General features: G+C 31.4%; 2 protein-coding genes across 2 annotated transcripts in view; one reads left to right on the top strand and one right to left on the bottom strand.

The window, feature by feature from the left end:
* The window catches only part of LOC115878283 (protein timeless homolog), a 469464-nt gene that overhangs the window by 163243 nt on the left and 283534 nt on the right, over positions 1-22687 (top strand). The gene's annotated exons all lie outside the window — the stretch shown is intronic.
* LOC115878284 (protein artichoke-like) lies at positions 11670-15657 on the bottom strand. The gene has a single exon (XM_030894738.1). The coding sequence runs from the start codon at positions 15456-15458 to the stop codon at positions 12978-12980; it is 2481 nt and encodes an 826-aa protein (XP_030750598.1). The 5' UTR covers positions 15459-15657; the 3' UTR covers positions 11670-12977.

Genomic DNA, 22687 nt, shown 5'->3' on the forward strand with positions numbered 1-22687 from the left:
TGGTTTATTAAATAATAATAGTTACAGAACTAATTTGTTATATTAACAACAAATTTTAAAATCATGAAATATAAACATTTATTAATTTTCTAAGCATGCAGTGTAATGGAAGGAAAATATAAATAAAAAATTAGAAATCAAAATTATTTATATTACTTTATATTACTATTTAAAAATAATATTCACTTTTACTAGCATTTACTTTAAAAAATAAATGAAATATTTCTTCGCAAAAAACTACATGTAAGAGAATTAGCATAAACAAAATACAAACATTGTTAACTTTTTTTTTAAATTGGCACGTGTAAAACTTTCAATTTAATTTTCTCACCCCAAAATTTGAGTTCAATAACCCCATTTACTTAACCACATTACTTAAATATGATTATTAAGTTCAACTAATTCATATTATTAAAACATCCAAAATACAAATATGTATTTTTAAAATTAATTGTAAGTTCATCTCATCTCTCTTAAAAATTGTTACTTCTCAAAATTTCCCATTAAAAAAATGCAATCTAACCTAACCATAATATACCATATAAAATTAAATAATTGAAAGATCGGGCTACGGAAAATCACACAAATTTTCGGAAAAATTTTGACCATTTCGCACACAATCGTCAATTAAAAAAACTACTATTTTAGTATTTTAAATATTTTAATAAACGCAAAAATAGCATAGTATTTACAAGGCGAAGTTATAAAAATTTGGAAGAACTAATAATGCACTGACGCACACAAAAATCAAACGAATACTAAATTTCATTTAACAAAAACATTCGATAGTCGTGGCGCAACGATAACCATTTAGTCGCACGGCGAGGTTGTCACTTATGCTTTAGTATACAAATGAATGAATGATTTTATTCGAATAAAACCATTCGATAGTTGAAATCATTCATTCAGTAACCATTCGATAGTCTAATTCATTCGATAGTTCCCATCGCTAGTAATAATTAATATTTTAGTAACTTATTTATTTTTATTTAGTTTAAACATTTTTGCTAAAATTTCATTTAGTCAGGTTTATAGGCTTTAGTGTCAATTTCGATATGATTGATGGCGTGCATCGGAAATTGTTTTGCGATTACCGTATGTATGAATTGGTTTTTAAATTTAAAAACTAGAATTAGAGGAAAAGATACAAAAAGTATAAAAAAAATTGCTCAGAATTCAATTTTCTGTGTACGTGTCGATTTTCAAAAATATATGGAGACTTTCAAAAAACAACTAAACTCTTAATCAATTTTTTTTCGAAATTGATTCATATTTCCATTTATGCTAAAAAAACATTTTTTCCTTTCAAATGAAGATATTTTTATCCAAGCTTTTGTTGTTTTTTTAGTCATTAAAATCTAGTTACTATTCTACAGAGTTGAAAAAAAGAGAAAATTTGCTTTTTAATTATTAATAATGCAGAAGACATTAAAATATATTTTTCTTTCTAATTATTAAATTTTTAACGGTGTTTGGTTTAAGTGACAGTTAAAAACGAACGTTTTAAATTATTTTCGTTGAATATGTTTACGGTTTTTAACTTATTTCGTGTTTTAGAGCTTACTAATTAATTTTCTTTTATTTAAAGTGTTCTTGGCATTTTTATGAAAGGCGTTTCCTGCTTGGTAAAATAGTGCTTGGCGTATTTATAGCAAGGCGAAATTTTCTTTATAAATATATTATTTTATTTGTAAATTACACACTTTAGAAATTAATTTTGTAATTGTTAAATTTCTTTGGTTACTAGGTGACACATGTTGTCTTTCTTTTTATTATTGAAGATATGTGTCTCATGTACATATGAATTATGCAAAAATAAATATATAATTCTTTACTACGATGATAAAAAAATTATTAACTTTATTGGCTGATTTTTTATTATACGAATACATTAATTTTAGAACTATATTTTTAAACTTACAAAAAACTAAATCATCCGCTGTGGTTATAACCGATTTTTATATTCTATTTTTATGTCACTTCCTGACATTTCCTGGAGATATTTAATCTATCTGGTGGGAACTTTACTATAAATTATTTATAAGTCGATTATTTCAGTATTCTAGTAATACCATTTTTATCTTTTCCGAGTTCTTCAAAAGTTATACATATATCCATTAACTTTTTTTCGTTCCAACAACTGTTAAAGTGTTTGTCGAGAATTTTTATGAGTATTAGGTCTCGCACAGATTTGTTAAAAAATACTTCTCCGTTCATTCTCTGGTAGGTAGTAGGATTCTCTGTAGCGGAGAATAATGAAATATTCTACAAGCTGAATTATTCTGATCCTCGGTGATGGAATTTAATCAGATTTCAGTATGGGATGTTAAACTTTAAAATAGTTTTACATTTAGGCACTCTATTTTTCAAGATTTTTTACTGAACAATGAAAGAAGACCAAGTAATTTCTCAAGCGTATGTAACATTGAGTCGGATTAAGTGGTTTGGTTTGGTTTGGTTTGGCCGCGAATATTGCCAAAGCGATTTACTTCTATATATGTAAATACCGACCTAACATTGTCGTTTATACTTTTATTTGCCATTTTATGTAATCTATGAACCATATTTACACTATTATTGTAGGGCTATATTATACCGGGTGGTGCATTGGTGTTGGAAAGATAAGAAATTCCATGCAAATTGTGAACTGTTCAAATATTGGCTTCCCCCCCTGAAGTTGCAATAACATAATAATATATTTGTAAAATAATCATACAGAAAGATTGGGGCTTTTTGGTTTTTCCATATTAAGTAGTTGTTATCAGGTAGTAATTGTTAATTTTGAAGTTTAACTTGATATAATGTCATTTAACAGAACGTCAACGGTTTTTGTAGACGTATATATTTAAAAAAACTAAAGTGTTCTCGAATAGCTGAATTTAAATATTTTAAATAGTTTTTTTCTTTATTCTTTTTATTTTTTTTGCTTCCGACGACGGAAAGAGATAAACTTTCCGAAACGTTATTCATTTTTTGTTCGTTTGCATATTTGTATACCTGTAAACCTAACTTCTGACAAGTAGTTTCCGTTTGGGATTAACGCAGAAGTGTTTACAAAAATAACTATTTTATTTTGTAGATTTTCTTGCAATGGCGAAAAACCCATATAGGATTTTTTGGAGAGATGAATCCGCCACATAGGTATAGACATTATTAACAATAGTTTTTATCTTTTTTAAAGAATACTAGTTGTCAGCTTTATGTTGTTTATCTTAACCTTTCAATATCCGATACAGTTTTTCCTTTCAAAAACAAGCCAAACAGAAAACTGAACAACCCATCAAATAAAACTTTGTTACCGGTTCCTTTATATGCAAACATCATTATCTCCGGCCCTACACACACACTGCACGCCCCTGTGTCCAGTGGCGGGAGGCGTGCACAGGCGTCGCCCCCTGGGCATTCCGTATTATAGGCACGTATTGTCTGAGGCGCGAAGAGCCTCCGCAGAACACTTAAGCCCCTGGTTTCAGCCATCGGCCTGACCTTTACTGCTTATCGATTGCCTTCCTGTTCGACGATGGGCTTTATGAACGTGTCATTCTATGCTTCGGCGATTTTAATGGGCTATATTTAGTTTTTTTTCTTCGACAGTTCATTTCTTGCTCCAGGAAGTTTCTTAACGTGACGTTTTATTTGTTCCCTTTAGATAATTTGATGTTAAATTGCCAATTATTTTGGTAACTTCTCTTAATGTATGACCGGTCGATGTCGGTTTGAAGTTTTAAGTATATACAGGGTGCTACAAATTTGAGGTACGAGCATTGGTATCTCGGAAACCGTAATAGATACGAAAATGGTTAAATTGGGACAAAGTTGCGCCTTGGGATGTCCACCAAGATGCCATCAAAAAAGTTTTAAAATTTTCAAGGATTGCTGTGTTTTTCGGAAAAAACGTTTTTTTTTTGAAAATAAATTTTATTTTTTTGCTGTAGTTACATTTTGGAAAATCAAAAAACTAATTACACATTTTTATAGCCACTTTGTTAGGTCTATCTAACAGTATTTTTAGTTTTTCAAATTGGCTGATAATTTGTAAGAGACCGAGGTCAACTTAATTTTTTTTAAATACAGACCTGCATTTTTTATTTCAGGTTTTGAAAGAAAATGATTATCACACTTTATACTTTTTGTTTATTTTGGGTACCTTAACAACAACAAAACCACTTAATTATTATTTAAAATAATTTCAAGTCCGACACTGGTTTTTTAAATTATTTAATCTGATTATATTCATCGCAACAATACTGATCAGCGCTAATTTACATCGAATAAGGAAAATCGGGCCAATTGAAAGATTTAAATAAATAATATCCAGGCCAGCAATTTAAAGATATTATTATTAATTTTCTTTATTGTGAATTTGAAATCTCAGTGTACGATATCTAATAATATGCATCGTATTAATAGTTTAATTGTTTCTTTTTTCTTTACCTTTAGATTATATCCATATAATTTTTTTCTTTTCTTGGGTGTGAGGTCGTCATATTAATCATATAGTTATTATAAATAAATCAACTTCTACAAACTATTTTCTTATACTCTACATGTTCGAAAGGATTACCACCTTCCCTATTGCACAAATTAATTTTTGTTCAATTTTATTTATAGCTCTTTGAACAGATCTTCTTCTTATCTTTCGGAATGCATTTTGTACTCTTTATCGTAAATGTTGAGATGTATTGATTTCACTTTTACAAATTACGTCAAGTAATGCTACCCCTACACCCTCCTCTTGGCGACAGGTCCAGGAACCTCGCTGGCTATTTATACTGCCCTACCATTTCCAATTCATATTCTCGAAAAATGATGTAATTGTTTATTTTATATTTATAATATTTTTTATTATTTTATTGCATTTGATTTTCTGTTCAATGTTTTACCCCACGTCATGGTGAGTTTGAAAGGTAATGAATATTTTAACGATGAATAGATTAAATATTAAAAAAAAAACAGAGCCGGACTTATTATTTTAAATAAATTGTGTTTTAGACAATACAAAGAAACTGTAATCAGAAATAAAACTTCTTTCTTTAGCAAAATTCACGAGACAGCCAAATTGCTAAACTTCAAACTTTACACAATTTCTAATAGATTTTGGTGTTTTTCCTACCAACCTCGCCAAAACACAGATCGGTCCAGTAAAACTTTAAAACGAAACAAACAAGTCCCTCGTCGAGCCTGCCAGTTAATTATAAAAGTTATTCCTCGAAGTTATTCCTAAAGATTTAATTTTCCACGAAATTCGCCCATCTCGGTTTCTTATGTGAGTTCCGTTTAATGTAAGCAGTTTCTCCTTTGCTCCGGAGTTACCGTCAGATCTTACGTGCTTTATTTAAATCGGTCGCCTTCAAATTTAACTTATATTATGGTCGCAGATTTCGGTGATGCGATCTCGCTCCAAATTAGCTTTTAATGGCTTTAAATTTTCTCTGAATGCGAAAAAAAGCGTCATTGGTACGAATTTATATCTAATGATATGGTTTCGATGCAAAATTCGATGGATAAAAGACTATAAAACGGATTTTAGTAATTTATGTATTTGCATAAATTAGCATTACTATGAGTTAAAATAATAGGAAATGTAAAAAGCAAATAAAAACTCCAATACCTGTAAATACTGATTTATTTAATATTACTTATTTTATTTATATTACTTATTTAATTAACTTATTTTAAACTCGCTTACGAAATCAAATATTTTTGGCTGATTCAAAAGTCGTCATAGTAAAATTTCCATTTTTTTATATATACAGGATGTTTCGAAATTAATTTTTTCTTTGTAATTTCTAATGAAAAATCCTGGAGTTTTTGTCATGAACGAACATAGTTTCGGTTAATAGGCGTGTTTCTGGGGTTAAAATATACTACTCCTAAAATATTTTTTTCTATAACTTGTTTAAGACTCACCCTGTATATTCTTTAAATATCTTATTTTAAACCACTCACATAACTTACACAACTAAGTTTATTTTTCTTCTCGCTGCTTCTCAAGGTTCGATCGCTAAATTTCTTATATGTGGTTCATAAATTTTTACTCGTGAAAATATTATTTCTTCGAAAATGAATCGGTTTCAATCCTCTGGTGTATTTCGTAGATGATACACTAGTTGATCGGGGAATAAGGGAACATGTCGGTCGAAATTGGAACAGCTACTTTATTTGGTCAAGGGTAGAAGCTGTTATGATTCTAAATTATTGGTTAGATTTTTCCTGGACTTGCTATTTTATTAAATTGAGTTTGTATGACATACAAACGGAATTTTGTGGTGTAATAATATGTATAGGGAAGTGCTTCGTTAACTGTCGAGAGATTAACTAAATCTCGAGATAGTTATGAAGTTATTTCTTTGTAGTTTGTATAGTGTTTTATTTACAACCAGACCATTAATCAAAAGGCAGGCAAAAAGTAGGCACTAAATTATTTTTTATGGCATTTATACTTCTCTTTATAGGTACGTTTCGTTCGTTTCTTTTCAATTTGTGTAATAAAGTCAAAATATTCTTAGAAAGTGATTATAACGAAGACCGTTTCACAATCGACGCCACACTAAAACTTTAAGCTGGAAAATTCAGACGGCATGCGGCAGAAGGAATGTCACTTTCAAAATTTATAAAAAGCATTACTTTCATTATTACTTATTTAGTTATAAATAAGTTGTAATAAATTTCAGAAAACTTTATTTAGGATACTTATATCTTTACCTTTTCTCTGTTTATTATAATGTCTTAGATCTAACGGTAGTAGGTTTTTTTCTATAGTTTATATATATATGTTTTGTGTTTTTCTTATATTTTACTTTTTTTGCGATTTGTCTCTAAGTAACGATTTTATGTCTTATATAAGATTTTTTTCTATATGTGCTATTACAGTTGGGAGTTGAAACCTTTGGTGTTCTCTCTCTCTCTCTCTCTTCAGTCCTTCACCCTACGTGAGAGTATGGTGGCATCATGTGTTGATTTCCCTCACTTCCTCGGACCAAGTTGTTCGATGCTGCGCCATATGTGAGACTTCGGGGAGGTTATGGCCCACTAGGGTTTTGACTTGGTCTACCCACCTCTTGGTGACCTTCCACGTGATCGTCTTCCCTCTACCTTCCCCTCCACCATCAGTCTCTCAATTGAGGTGCCACTCCTGGCGATATGGCCAAAATATCGGAGGATCGACTGATCTGATTTGGTAACCAGACGTGTCTCACCTTTGGTGTTACAACAGAAAAATAAAACACTAAATCACCACAATACACCAATGGTTAGCGAAACGCGCGTCCATTGTAAAAGTGTTTTGATGTATTGTGGTAATTTAGGGTTTTATTTTGTAAATAAGTGCAAATATTTTCAGGGCTTGTAGGGCTCGAATTTACATCATATTTTCTCTTTACCGTGTTTTAAATCAGTCCAAAATAACGGAGATATATTTTTAGTTTGAAAATTTGAAAAAGAAATATTTTTTTGCTTAAATTTTGACTGAATCTTTTCTGGATTTTCTTTCTTGTAAATTTAATCTACTACCTATGTTGCCTTATTATGAAGATATATTGTTTTTTTAACTAAAAATTTAAAAAAAAATCAAAAAAAACTTTCAAATTTTTTTTCTCAAAAAATTCCAAATTTTCAAAATTTTTTCAAAAAATTAATTTTTTTTCGCGAAAAAAGAAAAATGTTTTTTTTTATCTATCAATCATGTACTCAAATTAGAATTAAAATTCAAACATTAACTAATAGGGTAGACTCGGGCAAAACCGATATATCGGGCAATAACGATCACTAATATATTTCTAACCCTGCAAAAAATTAAATTTCGCAACATTGCCATTTTAAAAGTGGTGCTTATATTCTGATAAATACCGGTAGTTTTTTGCTGAATTGGTAAGTAATATTAGTTTAATTCCTTTAAAACGTTATTGCAAGACGTAAAATACTTGTTTTCTTCCACATTAATGATACTTTTTTAGCTTAAACTTCTTATTTCATATAGAATTTACACATAACCTTAAAAAATTTATATTCTAAAGTATTGTTGCCATATATTTAATAAAATAAGGAGATTTAGTTAATTCTAGGCAAGACCGATCAGGCAAAACCGATCATGATCAGTTTTGCCCTAACTAGCTACCTATTATTGTTGAATTGCCTATTTAATAATAATTGGATATAGTTAGATTCATTGCAAAATCGTCCGTTTATGTTTTTATTTGGAGCTTGGTTTTAATTTGTAGCATGGTAAAGATGGTTTTCAAATATAAGCGAATATCTTCCAGGGGAGATTCATGGAGTGAGCAGACAATGTCTTTAGCATTAAATGACTTAAAGCAAGGGAAGATATCTATTAGGGGGGCTTCAAAAAAATATGGAATTCCCTATTCTACTCTGGCCGACCACAAAAAATTAAATACTTCAAAAAAGAAGTTAGGAAGATATTCTAAAGTTTTTTCCGAGGCAGAAGAAAAAGAGCTTGTTGAATATCTGAAAGAATTAGATAAGCGATTCTATGGTTTAACCAAGAGAGATTTTTGTAAATTAGCTTACCAGTATGCGGAGGAAAAACATATTCACCATCCATTTACGAATAATGAAGCGGGTGAGCAGTGGTACGCTAATTTTATGCTGCGACATCAAGAGTTAAGTTTAAGAACTCCAGAACCTACTAGCGTCGCACGGGCTTGCGGATTCAACAGAGTTCAGGTCGAAATTTTCTTTAAAAATCTGTCTCAAATTTTGGAAAAGCATCATATTACTACGGACAATATATATAATGTCGATGAGACGGGGATCCAGACGTCAGCTAAAAAACCACCAAAAGTTTTATCCGTAAGAGGCAAGAAGCAAGTTGGCTCAATTTCGTCATCTGAACGCGGTACCCTGATAACGTCGTTATTTTGTTGTTCAGCAACCGGAAAATTTATTTCTCCAACTTTAGTATTTCCTCGAAAGAAGAAAAATCCCCGTTATCTTGAAGGAACCCCTCCAGGAACATTAATGTTAGTAACGGACAATGGCTGGATTAATTCTGATGCTTTTTTAGAATGGCTGAAGTTTTTTGTGGCGAGTGTAAGACCGACGGAACAGCATAAATGTCTTCTTATACTAGACAATCACGTGTCACATCGGTCCTTAAAGGTTTTACAGTATGCATCCGAAAATCATGTGGTCATTCTGTCAGTTCCGCCCCACTCGACCCACAAACTCCAGCCGTTGGACGTTGCTGTATACGGCCCATTCGGAAAATATTTTGAGAGAGCCCTGGATAAATGGCAAAAAGCTCATCCAGCCCAGAGAGTAACTTTTTTTGATATAGGCTCAATATTTACCGAAGCCTATTTAAATAGCGCTACTCCTGTTAATGCCATAAGTGGATTTAAAAAAACAGGAATCACAAATTGTGATATTTCCGTTTTTACAGACCTTCACTTCGCACCCTCAATCGTAACCGAAATAAACCCATTGGAATCAACGAAAACACCTAAAAATATTTACTGTACAGAAGTCAGCGAAATTGTGGCCTCTAGAAGTACTGCCTCTGAAACGACTGATGGTGCTGGACCATCCAGAATATTGAAAGAAAATTTAGTCCAGGTTACAGATGGCTTACAAATTATATCTGCCAGTAATATAGAGAAAGATCCAACAAATATGAATAAAAATATTATGACGCCTGAAAAAAAGATTACCGTTATTTCCGATATATTGATAGTACCAAAAGCTGACTCTAAACAAAACACACGAAGAAGAAAGTCACAGAAGTCGGAAATTTTGACTTCTACACCTGTTAAAGAAGAAATTTCTCAAAAAGGAAATACAAAAAAGGAGAGTGTTACAAGAAAAATAAAAATAGACGATGGACCAAGAATAAAAATTAAGAAAACCCTAAAAACTGACGAGAAAACAATAAAAGCTAGAACGAAAAAAACAAAACAGGAGCTTATTTATCCTAAGCCACCAAAAGAAGAATGTCCAGGGGAGGATGTTAAATGTTTAGAATGTTATGGATTATTCTCTAATTCACGTCCACGAGAAGTGTGGATACAGTGTAATATTTGCTGCAATTGGGCGCATAAATTATGCACATATTACATAACAGGGGTATACATTTGTGACCAATGCAAAGACACTATTGTGTCAAATAGACATTAATATTAACTAGAGTTCCCAACTTGAGCATCGGCGATTCCGGGACAATTATTTTTAAGTTTTTAAATAATTGAAACAAAACATTAAATATTAGAAATTCAAATATATTATATGTAAATGTGATTTTTTTTGGTCCCGGCCAAGGCAAAATTTTCGCCGGGACAAACTTTCTGATTCCTGGTTAATCCCGATCAAACCGGGACGGTTGGGAACCCTAATATTAACCCAACCCAAGTTGTTTCTACATGTTTCAAAATTACGTATTTTTTACATTTAAGTCACCAAAGTTTTGTTCGTTTGCTAATAAAGTGTTTTTGTGCTTATTAACCGTTTTATTTAAAAAAAGTACTTTAAAAGTAATTTGAAATTCCTGATCGCTTTTTCCCTAGTGACATAGTGATATGATCGTTTTACCCTGGGGTACTGGGCAAAACCGATATTCCGCAAGTTTTTAATTTTAATTTTTGTCATCCTTATTTTTCACTATTTTGTTGTTAACGTTTTTAACACTTGTATATAACATGTTAATTTATTCACATTTGAAATCCCGATCAGATTGAAGTAAGTTTAAACATTTTATAATAGGTCAATATAAGGTGATCGGCGCTGCCCGAGTCTCCCCTATTTGTTTTTTGGATTATGTTTAAAAGAGTTTATAGAATTCATATTTTTAAATATTTTTCCAAAAGCCCTCGAAAACTTACAGAAATAAAAAAAAATAATTGTGCTATATCTAATTGAGTCCAAATATATTTTATTACTAGAATCCAATTTACTTTTTTATTTATCTTTCTTTTGTTTCATTACATACACTGTTTTGATTCAATTAAAAACTTTTTTTATAATTTACTTTTCAAATAAATTGGATCACGTTTCTGAAAAACAATCTTTAACAAGCTTTTTTTCTATAGAGAACAATAACATTGTACTAATTCGTTGTTCTTAATTTCTTTTTGTATTTTCTTTGTTAAGGCATTATTACCTTTTAATTACTTAAAATATATATTTCTTTGTTAAAAAAAGAGTTATATATTTATATATATTTTTAATTAAAAAAAATTAAATGAAATTTCTTTTTACAGAATGTTTGAAAGCGCGTTTGTATTTTACTATGTAATTAAATTCTATTTTTAATTAAGCCGGAAAGTTTGAAACTGATTTACATGTTGTGTTTTCTGGAAATATCCAACCTATGAGGGAAATATTTGTTTTTCTCATTAGGAAATACTCACTGTAACTATATTTGAATTTCGTTTGTGACGAAAAGTAAAAAAAATTGTATGGCTTTAACAAATACTTTATATTTTATTATGATAATAATAATTATTATTGATATTTATGGAAAACGTTTCCAAATGATTTTCTCAATTATCTTTTAATTGTGTATATACATAGAATTTAGAATTAATTCATATTTCTGTCACACAAAGGAAAATTTTAGTGATAGTTATATTCATTCAGATATTTTTGTGTGAATTTTTATAAACTCTTCTGTAGGGGTTAATAATAAAAAACATTTTTTATCGCCAAAGAAATATTTTTATTTTAGTGGGTTCACCTTCACATACATATACTTATGTCATTTACAAATAACATTATCTATTTTTCATAATTTCTTACATTATTTTACATTTCAAGTACAAAACTTATTCAGTCATACAAAATATATATTATTACACAGTGGGATGAAATCCGGTTTAAATTCTAACAAAAAATAAAGTTTAATTCTTTAATTTTTTTAGATATGTTAGTTATTTATGGTAAGTTTTATCAATTTTTTAATTATTTATTTTCTTTTTTATTCAATTTTAAGAACATAAATTTAGAATGATTAGACTATACAGAACAATTTTAGTTATTGAAGTAAAATCGTTCAAGAGCAATATTAATTTTTTTAGGGAGATTTTTTTTAATCAGCAATATTTTATTTTATAAATTATCTTGAAACATGAAACAGACTGTAAGCTTTTTTAACTTTAAAATAAGTCTTGAACCTTTTTACTTTTAACTCATTTCAACCTACAATTTTTTTTGAACATGTAATCCTATTAAGATTTTTTACTTATGTTTGTTTTCATAACTTATTTTTATTTAATGTAATCAAAGAAATAGTTTTACAGACATCTTTATATTTTTAAATCTCCATTTTTTTAATTTGGAATTTGATATTTTATCTATCATTTTGCTGCAAAAACTTTTGACATTATATTATACTATATCATCGAAAAAAAGACGGTGTCAGAGTAGGCTTGGAAATTAAGATTACCCTTACGTAACATTATATGGCGAATGTTATTGATTGTCATTTCCAAGCTAACTTGGTGACCTTTTTTCGATCGTACGGTTATTTAGCTGAATTACAACAAATAGAGAATTGCAATGATTAAAATAATAAATTAGTATATATTCAACCAATGAACGATAGTTTTTATATAATTAAACAACATTAAATACTTTTAGTTGCTACTTAGATTTAATGATACAAATTTTAAAATCATATTTTTTAGATCTAAATTATAGATAATCTGTTTTTTAAAACTCAACCGCCTGGTTTAATAAAGTCTAAATATTTTTAGCTTTAGTAAAGAACTTATGATCTGCTATAGGCATATTGTATTAATACGAAAATATTTATATCTATTTTTTTTTTGTGATAATATTAATAAATTTTATTAAACTAGGCTGTAAGAAATTGTTTGATCAAAATTAGGTTAACATTTAGAACATGGTTACCCGATTTCATCCCCATCTATTCAGTTTTATCACAAACCACTGTCAAGTTTAATCTGTTAAGTAACGGACGTCTCGTACAGAACCTTCCGTTCTTCATCAACGTCCCTCAAATGTCACCAGAGCTCCGATACGCTCGGCAAACTGGCCACCTCTATATCCTCCCGAAAAAGATTCTCGTTATCCCTCTTTTTCCTGCTGTTAAACCTGGCAGCGAGCATGGTGAGGGTAGCCGCACCGCACAGAATTCCCGCAGCTAATATTAGCATACCGGGGTGCAGGAAGCGGGCCTGGCGTTCGCTGTTTGTATACATCGACATTTCCACGCTCGATCCGTTCCACTGTGACGTGCTCTCGGTTATATTGGTGTCGATCGAGCTAGTGCCGTCATTATTAACGCTTTTGGCAACGCTGCCGGGGTTATTATTTAATATATCGGGTGTGAGTATGAGATTGAGCGAAGCTCTGGCTTTATTACGTGCCGCGGCCGCCTCATCACTATTCTTCGTCGGCGAGTTTTCGGCGTAATTTCGATCATTCGTCGACTGCTCCGTGCTCCCGGTGTCTGAAATTGCCTCGTTACCTCCTTGATTAATACCGCTTTCGTCTGGCTTTACTTGCGAGAATTCTGTCGTCGTTATAACGTCCTTTATTACCGAATTTTCTTCATTGATGAGCTCCACAGGTGTAGACGAATTTCTTCGATTTAACCCATCTAAATTAAATTTGTTTTTTGTTGATTCTACCGTAATATTTTTTGAAATCCTTTCTCTTTTTACACCAGTTTCATTTGCATTATTGTCTTTAGGAGATTTGTCTTCGTTTCTAGATTTCATTCCAGTAACTAATAGAGACATCTTACTGTCATTCATTTGAACAGTTTCAGTAATTTGTAAGTCCAAAATTCTGATTCCCCAAAGGTCAGGAGGATTCGCACAAACGACATCCCTGTACTCTATCTCGTCCTGTCTCCTCATCCACGCAGCCAACCATTGTAACTCACTACAATTCAACGAATTGCCTCTTAGATGTATAACTCTTAGTTGTGTCAGGAAGTGCAATAAATCGGAACGGATAAACTCGAGGTCTGCGCCGGAAAGATTGAGTTCCTGCACTTCCCTGGAGGCTGCCAGGGCGGCATTATCGGCCAGAAGTTGGCGCGCTAATCCTGGACTCTCCGATAAGTCGAGCGTGATTAAATGATCCGGAGAGGTGAGGGGAAAGGACGTGTCTTCGGCGGGAGACACGGCTTCGATTCCGGCCAATCGGAGGACTTGTAGAGCCGGTGGTCCGGAGAGGCTTCCAGGGTGTAGGGTTGTTATTGGGTTTCTTGACAGGTCCAGAGTTGCGAGGGAAGATAGATGTCGGAGGGCTCCTTCTTCTATTACTGTAATTTTGTTGTCGCTGACTAAAAGCACCTCGAGTTTTGTCATCCCTTCAAAATCGTCTTTGTGTATTTTTTCAACTCGATTGAATTTTATGTGCAGTACAGTTAGATCTTCCGGTAAACTTTTAGGAACCTCTTGAATTTTGTTGTCAGTGAGATACAAAATTGAAAGAGACTCTAGACGACCTAAAGCGTCCTCTTCGATTGAAACGAGATTATTTGACGTGAAGTCTAAAAGTTGGAGAAGTGGATATGAATCAAGTTCACCACAATTTACCGATTTAATTACATTATCTGCTAGATTTAGAGTACGAATTGAATGAGTTAGAGCGGCTGGTACTTGCTTTAAACCAGTTTTAGATGCATCCACTGACTGAAGCTTTCCTCCTACTCCAACAAGCACTTCACGAGATTTTCCAAGTCCAGGGTTTCCAGCTAGCAGTAGGCGTGTTAAGCTAGGTAGCTGCAAGCTTCCGGGAGCGACACAAGTCAGCATATTCCATGAAACATCCAGTTGCTGTAACAATCCTAGTCTACTAAAACTTTCTTCACTTAAAACTTCTATTTTGTTGTAGCTTAAATTAAGGTGTTGTAGAGATCCTAACGTGTCAAAAGTTCCGTTTTCTAAACTTGATAAATTATTTCTTGACAGGTCTAACCGCTTTAAATTTGTAACTTGTTTGAAACTCTCAGTTCTGATTTGCGTTAAACAATTTGCACTTAAATTTAAAACTTCCAAATTAGGCAGTGTCCTTAGAGATGCACCGAGAGAAATTGATTCAATTTTATTATTAGATAGATCTAACGAGATTAAGTTTGACAGATTTTTCGACAGTTCTGGTATGGAAGTTAGATTATTATACGTTAGAGATAAATAATTTATTTGTTCACCGATAACGTCAAAATAGTCTTTGAAGTCATCCAAAACACTGGTCGATAGAACTAAGTTATTCAGGTAGGGTAAATCACTTTCAGTCATTATTTGCACTAAGGTATTTAGGCCTTCTTCGTCTAAGTTCGATAGTTCTAAAACTCTCGTGGAATTGTCTAAAGTCGTATTGGCATCGATCATTTGGCACTTGACCACAGTGTAATACAGATAGCTTTTTGGCATAGTTTTTCTCGGGTAATGTCGACAGGTACACATCGTAGGACATGTCGTACCTAGAGTTACCATAAACATTAGCAGCAATATTAATAGCTGCAACATTTTTTTCCAGTCACATTACTCAAACGAAAAATTTGTCGATTACATTTTGTATAAAAATATAGTCCATTGTTTTTCCGTTTGTAAATTTAGAGTAAATTATTTTTTTCTGGGATCACATTTTAGTTTTCGAAAAGAACGGCGCGTCGTAATCTCGCGAATTGCGGAGCTGGGGAGAATCGAGACCGCGCGATCAGGTGGTTTGGCGTGCACTGACACTCGAAGGGATTGAAAGGCGTCTCGCCAAGTAAAGAGTGGCGGTGCGCGCTCCAATGCGCACTAGAATGTGCCCGTGCGAGTGTGTAATATTTTCCTTAAGCAGGAGGTTAATGGGTTGACCGTTAACTTTCGATGGATTGGTTCGCATCTTTTTCTTTTTATCGTCTTTGTGTTTTTACGGGTTTTATATGTCTGTTATTACTACTCTGTGATTGACTGGATTAATGTGATTTGTCTTACTTGAGAATGTATAAATATATAAATTTATTGGAAATCTTTTGAAGTAGCAATTTTCTTAACTAATTGATACACAAGAATGGGAAGAAAGGTGTATTTGTTTTAATATAATTGTTTTTATAAATAATTTTTTCAATACCTGTTTGAAGAATAGAACTTTTTCATTTTTAATTTGAAAATCTATAAAGTTTTATATCATTCGATATTCTTTATATCAAGATAATTGTGCGAATACGCATTTATTTGTTTCACCTAAATGATTATGTAACGTTATCTTTGTATGTAACTTTATTTGCACTCACTTCAGAGACGTCAGATTAAATTGAAACTTTGCAGACTTATCAAGTATTGATGGCAATACAGACAAAATAAGAACTAAAATAAGAACAATCTTCGAATTGACAAGGGTTTTTTAATAGGATACTGTCTCCTTAATGAATTTCTCAGTAGATTGAAGCTAAGAAACAACATCGAATGCAGATTCTGTGAGGAAAATGGATAAACACCGGAACACTACATCATTGAGTGCGCCGATACGGTAACCATTCGTGCCATAATCTTTGGTACGACTGATTTCGGTCTCTAAAACTCTAAAACCGTCTCAGATACTGGCTTTTGCCGAAGATGAGTTATACACAATACACTATAGACTAATATATACACACATACTACCTACAAGCTACAGTAATATAATAAGTTTGTTCCAATATCTTAATCGGGAATATGAGTAATAATTGTTTATTAGTTCTGAACCAAAAATGTTTACATTATGTAGTCTACAAGGTTAATTTAGTTGTTTATTTAAATTAGATTACTAGATGTAGAATATAAGCGTATATAATTGAGACTGACTTTTCTAACTGCGTGAAAATATTCAAGTTGTGTCAATATAACAAAATGGAACAAAACATCCCTTGCTTTTAAGCTATTATTTATTAAAACCAATTCCTTCCGTTTCAAATTATTTTTAGAGCAACATGTAGTACCTACGACAGTTTTTGAAAAATATTTTGCTTTAAATAACAAAATATAATTTTAGCTAAATTATACTATTACATTATATATTTTGACTCCATGATTGTACTGTTTAATGAACTGCCTATATATCTAGTTAGCCCGCTTTATAATTTAAATCTGTTTGGTAAATGCTATTGTTACTGCATTATGTTTGGTGATTAATTATTATATTTATTGACGTAATTATCGTTATAGTTTATTACTATCGTAATTTTAAGTTGTGTTTATAGTTCTACGGTTTGTTATTATTTCTGAATAATTAATCGAGAGAGAGAAACGTTGTCGTTTTATCCGATAGCAAACTTTTTAAATTAAACTTTTGTAATTTTAGAATACTTTATAAAATAAACATGCTCATAATTCTTTCATATACTAAATATATTGTTAATTGGATTAATATTTAAAAACAGTACTGTATTTATTTTAATGGACTGAATTTTAATATTTAATTGAACAAATTTTATAAGCATTACAATATCGCATTATTCAGAATAAATTATTTGGTATTTTTGTTTCACCGGAAAATGACTGGTATAAAATATTTAAAAATATTAATAGAAGTTTATATAAATTATCTGTAATATAATCTATAATATATCTATTATATATTGTTATATGTATCTTGTTTTAAATACTCTTTTAGACTAAGTTAGTAGTCTAAAAGTCTATAGTAGTAGAAACTATTTCGATGTTAAAGCAACGAGATCTGTAGATTTAACATTTTATAGATTTTAAAGAAAATATTTGAATATTTAGAAATAAAAGAATGTCTAGATAATATCATTACAAATTTCAAAAAACTATTAGGTGCAATATTATTTGTTTCTAGATAAATCAAAATGCCATATGTCAAAGACTGGTATGAGTGACAGTCACAGTACTTTTCTAATTTTTTTTTCGAAGTATTCACTTATAAAAATAGTTCAAAATTAATATCTTAGTAATGAATTGAATGAAATCTGTCTTTTGTTTTCATACAAACCTAGACACTCAAAATTAAAAAAAAATGAATATTTAGAAATAAAAGAATGTCTAGATAATAGCATTACAAAGGCACTGGGATGATAAGAATATCGAATCGGCCCCAGAAAGAAATCGGGATCATTATTTTAAGAAATGTTTGTGTCCATAAAATACTTAGATACAGAACGTTTCAGATCTATAATCCTGTCTGAATAAATCGAAAAATACCGAAAATCAGTAAAAAATTGTTATTCTTAGCGTCTTGTGAATCGAATGATCTAGCGACCGGTTATGTTTTGGGGCATGATAGTAGCTTTATGGAAAAAAATAAGAGCTATATCCGTCAGCAAGAAAATAAAGAAGTTTTATTCTTAATTTTAATTTTTAACCATGTTACGATAACCGTAAAAATATGAAACTATTTTTTTTAATTCCTCATTCAATTTTCGATGAAGTTATGAGCTTGGGAATTTTTTTTTAAACGGAACCGCATATAGAAAGAAATTAAAAATCGATTTTTTGCCCAAAAAGCGATTTTTTGCTCAAAAAGCAATTTTTTGCTCAAAAATCGATTTTTTTATGATCAAGGCAATGTCACTACTGTGATTGACAAAGATAGCGACGAAGACTAGTCACTAATTCATAAGATTTTTGCGTTAACAGATTAATATAATGACGTTATTGAATAAAGAACAATTACTTTTATATGAGCGTCCCGAATTTATTTTGTTGCCTTTACTAGTACAATAATCGCAAAAGTTTTATATTTTATCATTTCAATAGTTGATTATGAAAAAAATCGATTTTTGAGCAAAAAATCGATTTTTAATTTTTTTCGATGTGCGGTACCGTTTAAAAAAAATTCCCAAGCTCATAATTTCATCGAAAATTGAATGGGGAATTCAAAAAAAATAGTTTCATATTTTTACGATTATCGTAACATGATTAAAAATTAAGAATAAAACCTTGTTTATTTTAGGTTCTTGCGGACGGATATAGCTCTTATTTTTTTCCAAAAAGCCCCAAAACATATCCGGTCGCTAGATCATTCGATTCACAAGACGCTGAGTATAACATTTTTTACTGATTTTCAGTATTTTTCGATTTATTCAGACGGGGTTATAGATACAAATCTCAAACTTGCTGTATCGAAGTATTTTATGTGTACAAATATTTCCTGAAATTATGAGCCCGTTTCCTTTCTGGGGCCGATTCGGTATTCTTATCATCCCAGGACCTATCAAAAAACTATTAGATGCAATATTTGCCTGGTACGACTGATATTTTAGGTCACAGTACTTTTCTATTTTCTCCCGAAGTATCTACTTAGAAAAATAATTCAAAATTAATATTGTAGTAATCGATTGAATGAAATATGTCTTTTGCTTTCATACAAACCTAGATATCATAATTTTAAAAAAAAATATATTTTAATCTAGCCGCAGAAATTTAACATGCGAGGTTTGGTATATCGACAGTTCTGTCGGTCTTTTGAATCCCTAAGTAAATTTTATTAGGGTTCCGTACCCAAAGGGAACCCTATTACTAAGACTTCGCTGTCCGTCCGTCCGCGTCCGTCCGTCTGTCACAAAGGTCTATCTTATGAACCGTTATAGCTAGACAGTCGAAATTTTTACAGATAATGTATCTATGTTGCCGCTATAAGAACAAATACTAAAAACAGAATTAAATAAATGTTTATAAATAAAAAAGTACCTTCACTAAACTTATCTTTTAAGTAAGAATTTTACATAGAATCTTTCAAGTCCTCGGTGGCCGCGTGGTTAAAGCGTTAGGACTTTACGCTGCTATGACGTTGGAGCCGTAGTAAGGCAGGTTCGAATCCTAGTCAAGGCGACTTTTTTAATCCTTTTTTTTATATCATCTGTCGAAATCTTTTTGTAGAGACTTTTTTCTAGAAACATACAGTTTTTGTAAAAATTACAAACCCTTTCCAAATTGCCTTAACTTTGCATAGTAAAACGGTCACGTTCCAATTTCAATCAGGCCTACCGTAATTTTGTTTTCCTTCGGACTTGTTTTAACATAATGGTGTTTTCCATTTAGTGAGGTAATATCCTTTGTCGCCTGCGAAAAAATTACCCGGTCGGTATCGTTCGTGCCGATTCGGAACACGAATCGCTCGAGGTAATGGACGGAACGGACCAAATTTGTCTTTTGTGTAATTAGATTTAAGGAAGCGATCTTTGTTTGGACCGGGTCTCGGGTTCGTAGGGTCTGATTACCTGTGAGCCAATCAAGGCTCTGATAATTGAAGTAATTCTTAATTTAACACAAAGCCGACTTGCTTTTTCGAGGAAAAAAATAGGTTTCTTATTAATCTCATGTAAATACCATTATACAGGGTGGTCCGAACTATATTCCGGAAATTTCGGCAGCATATTCTGCAGATAAGAATAAGTAAAAAAGTTCGTATAAATATATGTCCGAAAATGTTACCGGAGATACAGGGTGTAGAAATTTAATTTTTATTTTAATTTTTTCCAAATAATTTTTGAAGTAATCTCAATATTTGGATGAATATTGGTATCTGGAACGAAAAGTGATCTATCCGAAAAGTAGGAGTCATATTGACATCAAAATCAAATTTATCAAAAAAGTCCTGGACGTCAATTTTCATCCAAATATTTACGTTATTTCATCAATTATTTGGAAAAAATCGAAATAAAAATTAAACTTCTACACACTGTATCTCAGAAACTAAGCATTTTAGGACATACGTTTATACGAACTTTTTTACTTATTTTTATCTGCTGCCGAAGTTTCCGGAATACAGTTTGGATCACCCTGTATAACATTTTTTTGATGCAGAGGTTCCATAAGTAAAACATACCAGTGAAGAGAAAAATTAATGTTAAATATGTTAGACGATTCTATAATGATTTTATAGTGGGCTTTCATATTCAGTTAAAAAATAAAAAAAGATTTTATAGTGGGCTTTCATATTCAGTTAAAAAATAAAAAAAGATTAGTGCTGTACAACAGATATAAAAACATGAAAATGTTGGTTTGATAACATTTTGATGTAAAACCGAAAAAATATTACAAATTAATAAGTATGTATTTTATAGAATATGAATTACTTCAAATGTACAGAAAATTGTAATAATTAATATGTTACTGTTATGTTAATTAATTTATAATAATTTTATAATAATAACAATAATATATTGATATGGATTTTCCATTCATTCATAATTTATTAGGATCTCAGCGGCATTTTCTTTTTATTTGTATAGATATTAATTGTTTAGTATTTGAACTGAACTTGCTTACTCTATTTATTGAAAAACAATACTAAAATTATACTTTTTAAGAATTTTAGCAACTTTTATACTTGTAATATTTTTTAAACGTGACACATAATACATTTCTGAAAAAGGGAACCAACAGAATCCAATATAAATTGGTAATTTACTTTAAACAAAGCTATCCAACGAGTAATAGATTACTTAATGTTTGTAAAAAGTGAACAATCCACTCGGAAACGAATTGCATAGGAGTTGTTAAAGTAAGAGATTGAATGGATGAAATTTGTCTTGCCTGTAATTATGTATAACATGGTTAGCGAGACATACGTCCAGAGTCTAAAATAAAGTAATTTGATTTTTTCGTGTTAATTTAACGTTATGTTGCAATTCTGTTGAAACTTGACATTTTACTAGAAAAATAACGGCAAAAAAAACCGGCCGCTAAGAACTAGTCCCAATTTCAAAGTTGGATTTCTCGCGAACCACTCATTAGATTTTGCTGATTTTTTTGTAAATTGTAAATTAATTCCTTCTTAACTTATGTTACGTCAAAATTTTTTATTCCGAATTGATTTTGAGCATATACAGGGCACAACAATAAGACGAAGTTTTTTGCCCGAACTTTGTAACACCCTGTAGGGTGCAGCAGCTGTAGTAGCTATTGCTAAATCAAATCACATTGTAGCCTCATCTTTTGTGAGCATTTTGTTTTTTAATCACGACATTATCTCTGTTTGTATTGGAGATACGCTGCTTTAAAACAAACGCCTCGAAAAAATCTTTAATAAATTGCTCAATATCCCAATTCACATGTAAATGCGCAAACTAAAGACTTGCTCGACGATGTCTTGGAAGTAGCTGGGGTCCTGTGGCAGGCCTCCTCGCAGACAAGCTGTTTTCTTTTAGTCTTCGTCGGATTGTTCTCTCGCTGACTTGAGTTCTACGCACGGCTTGTAGCAGATGTTGATTCTGAAATGCTGTTAATTCTACGATTTCGTAAAGTATTCAGGACAATAAAGCGGCCGTCAATTGCCAATTTGTCTTCCGTTTTCTTCCGGAACCCGCTCGCCTGGTGAAATTTCCCGTTTCCATATACCGATTCAAGGCATCCTGGACTTTTGTTCGAGGTATACCCTGGGTATCGGACACATAACGTCGACTTCGGCCATCCTTAATTAAAGACACAATACGAGCAACATCCGTCATAGATAATGACATTTTTTAATTTCGTAACCGTTGTTGTCATATTGCAAATACTCATAAATCCGTTTTCGCCTATGTCGCCTTGACTATTTACACATAAAACTTTCTGCCTGGGAAGCATTTTACCGAGACGTTCGTTTAAAGTAGCGTATCTCCAATATAAAAAGAGATAACGTCGTGATTAAAAAAACAAAATGCTCACAAAAGATGAGGCTACAATGCGATTTGATTTAGCAATAGCTACTACAGCTGCTGCATCCTACAGGGTGTTACAAAGTTCGGGCAAAAAACTTCGTCTTATTGTTGTGCCCTGTATATGCT

This window comes from Sitophilus oryzae, unplaced genomic scaffold, assembly GCF_002938485.1.
Source record: "Sitophilus oryzae breed Bouriz unplaced genomic scaffold, Soryzae_2.0 scaffold_1507_pilon_pilon, whole genome shotgun sequence".
NCBI classification, from domain to species: Eukaryota; Metazoa; Arthropoda; class Insecta; order Coleoptera; family Curculionidae; genus Sitophilus; species Sitophilus oryzae.

Excerpts from the sequence above, each read along its gene's own strand:
- LOC115878284 (XM_030894738.1), bottom strand. The coding sequence starts at position 15,458 with ATGTTGCAGCTATTAATATTGCTGCTAATGTTTATGGTAACTCTAGGT.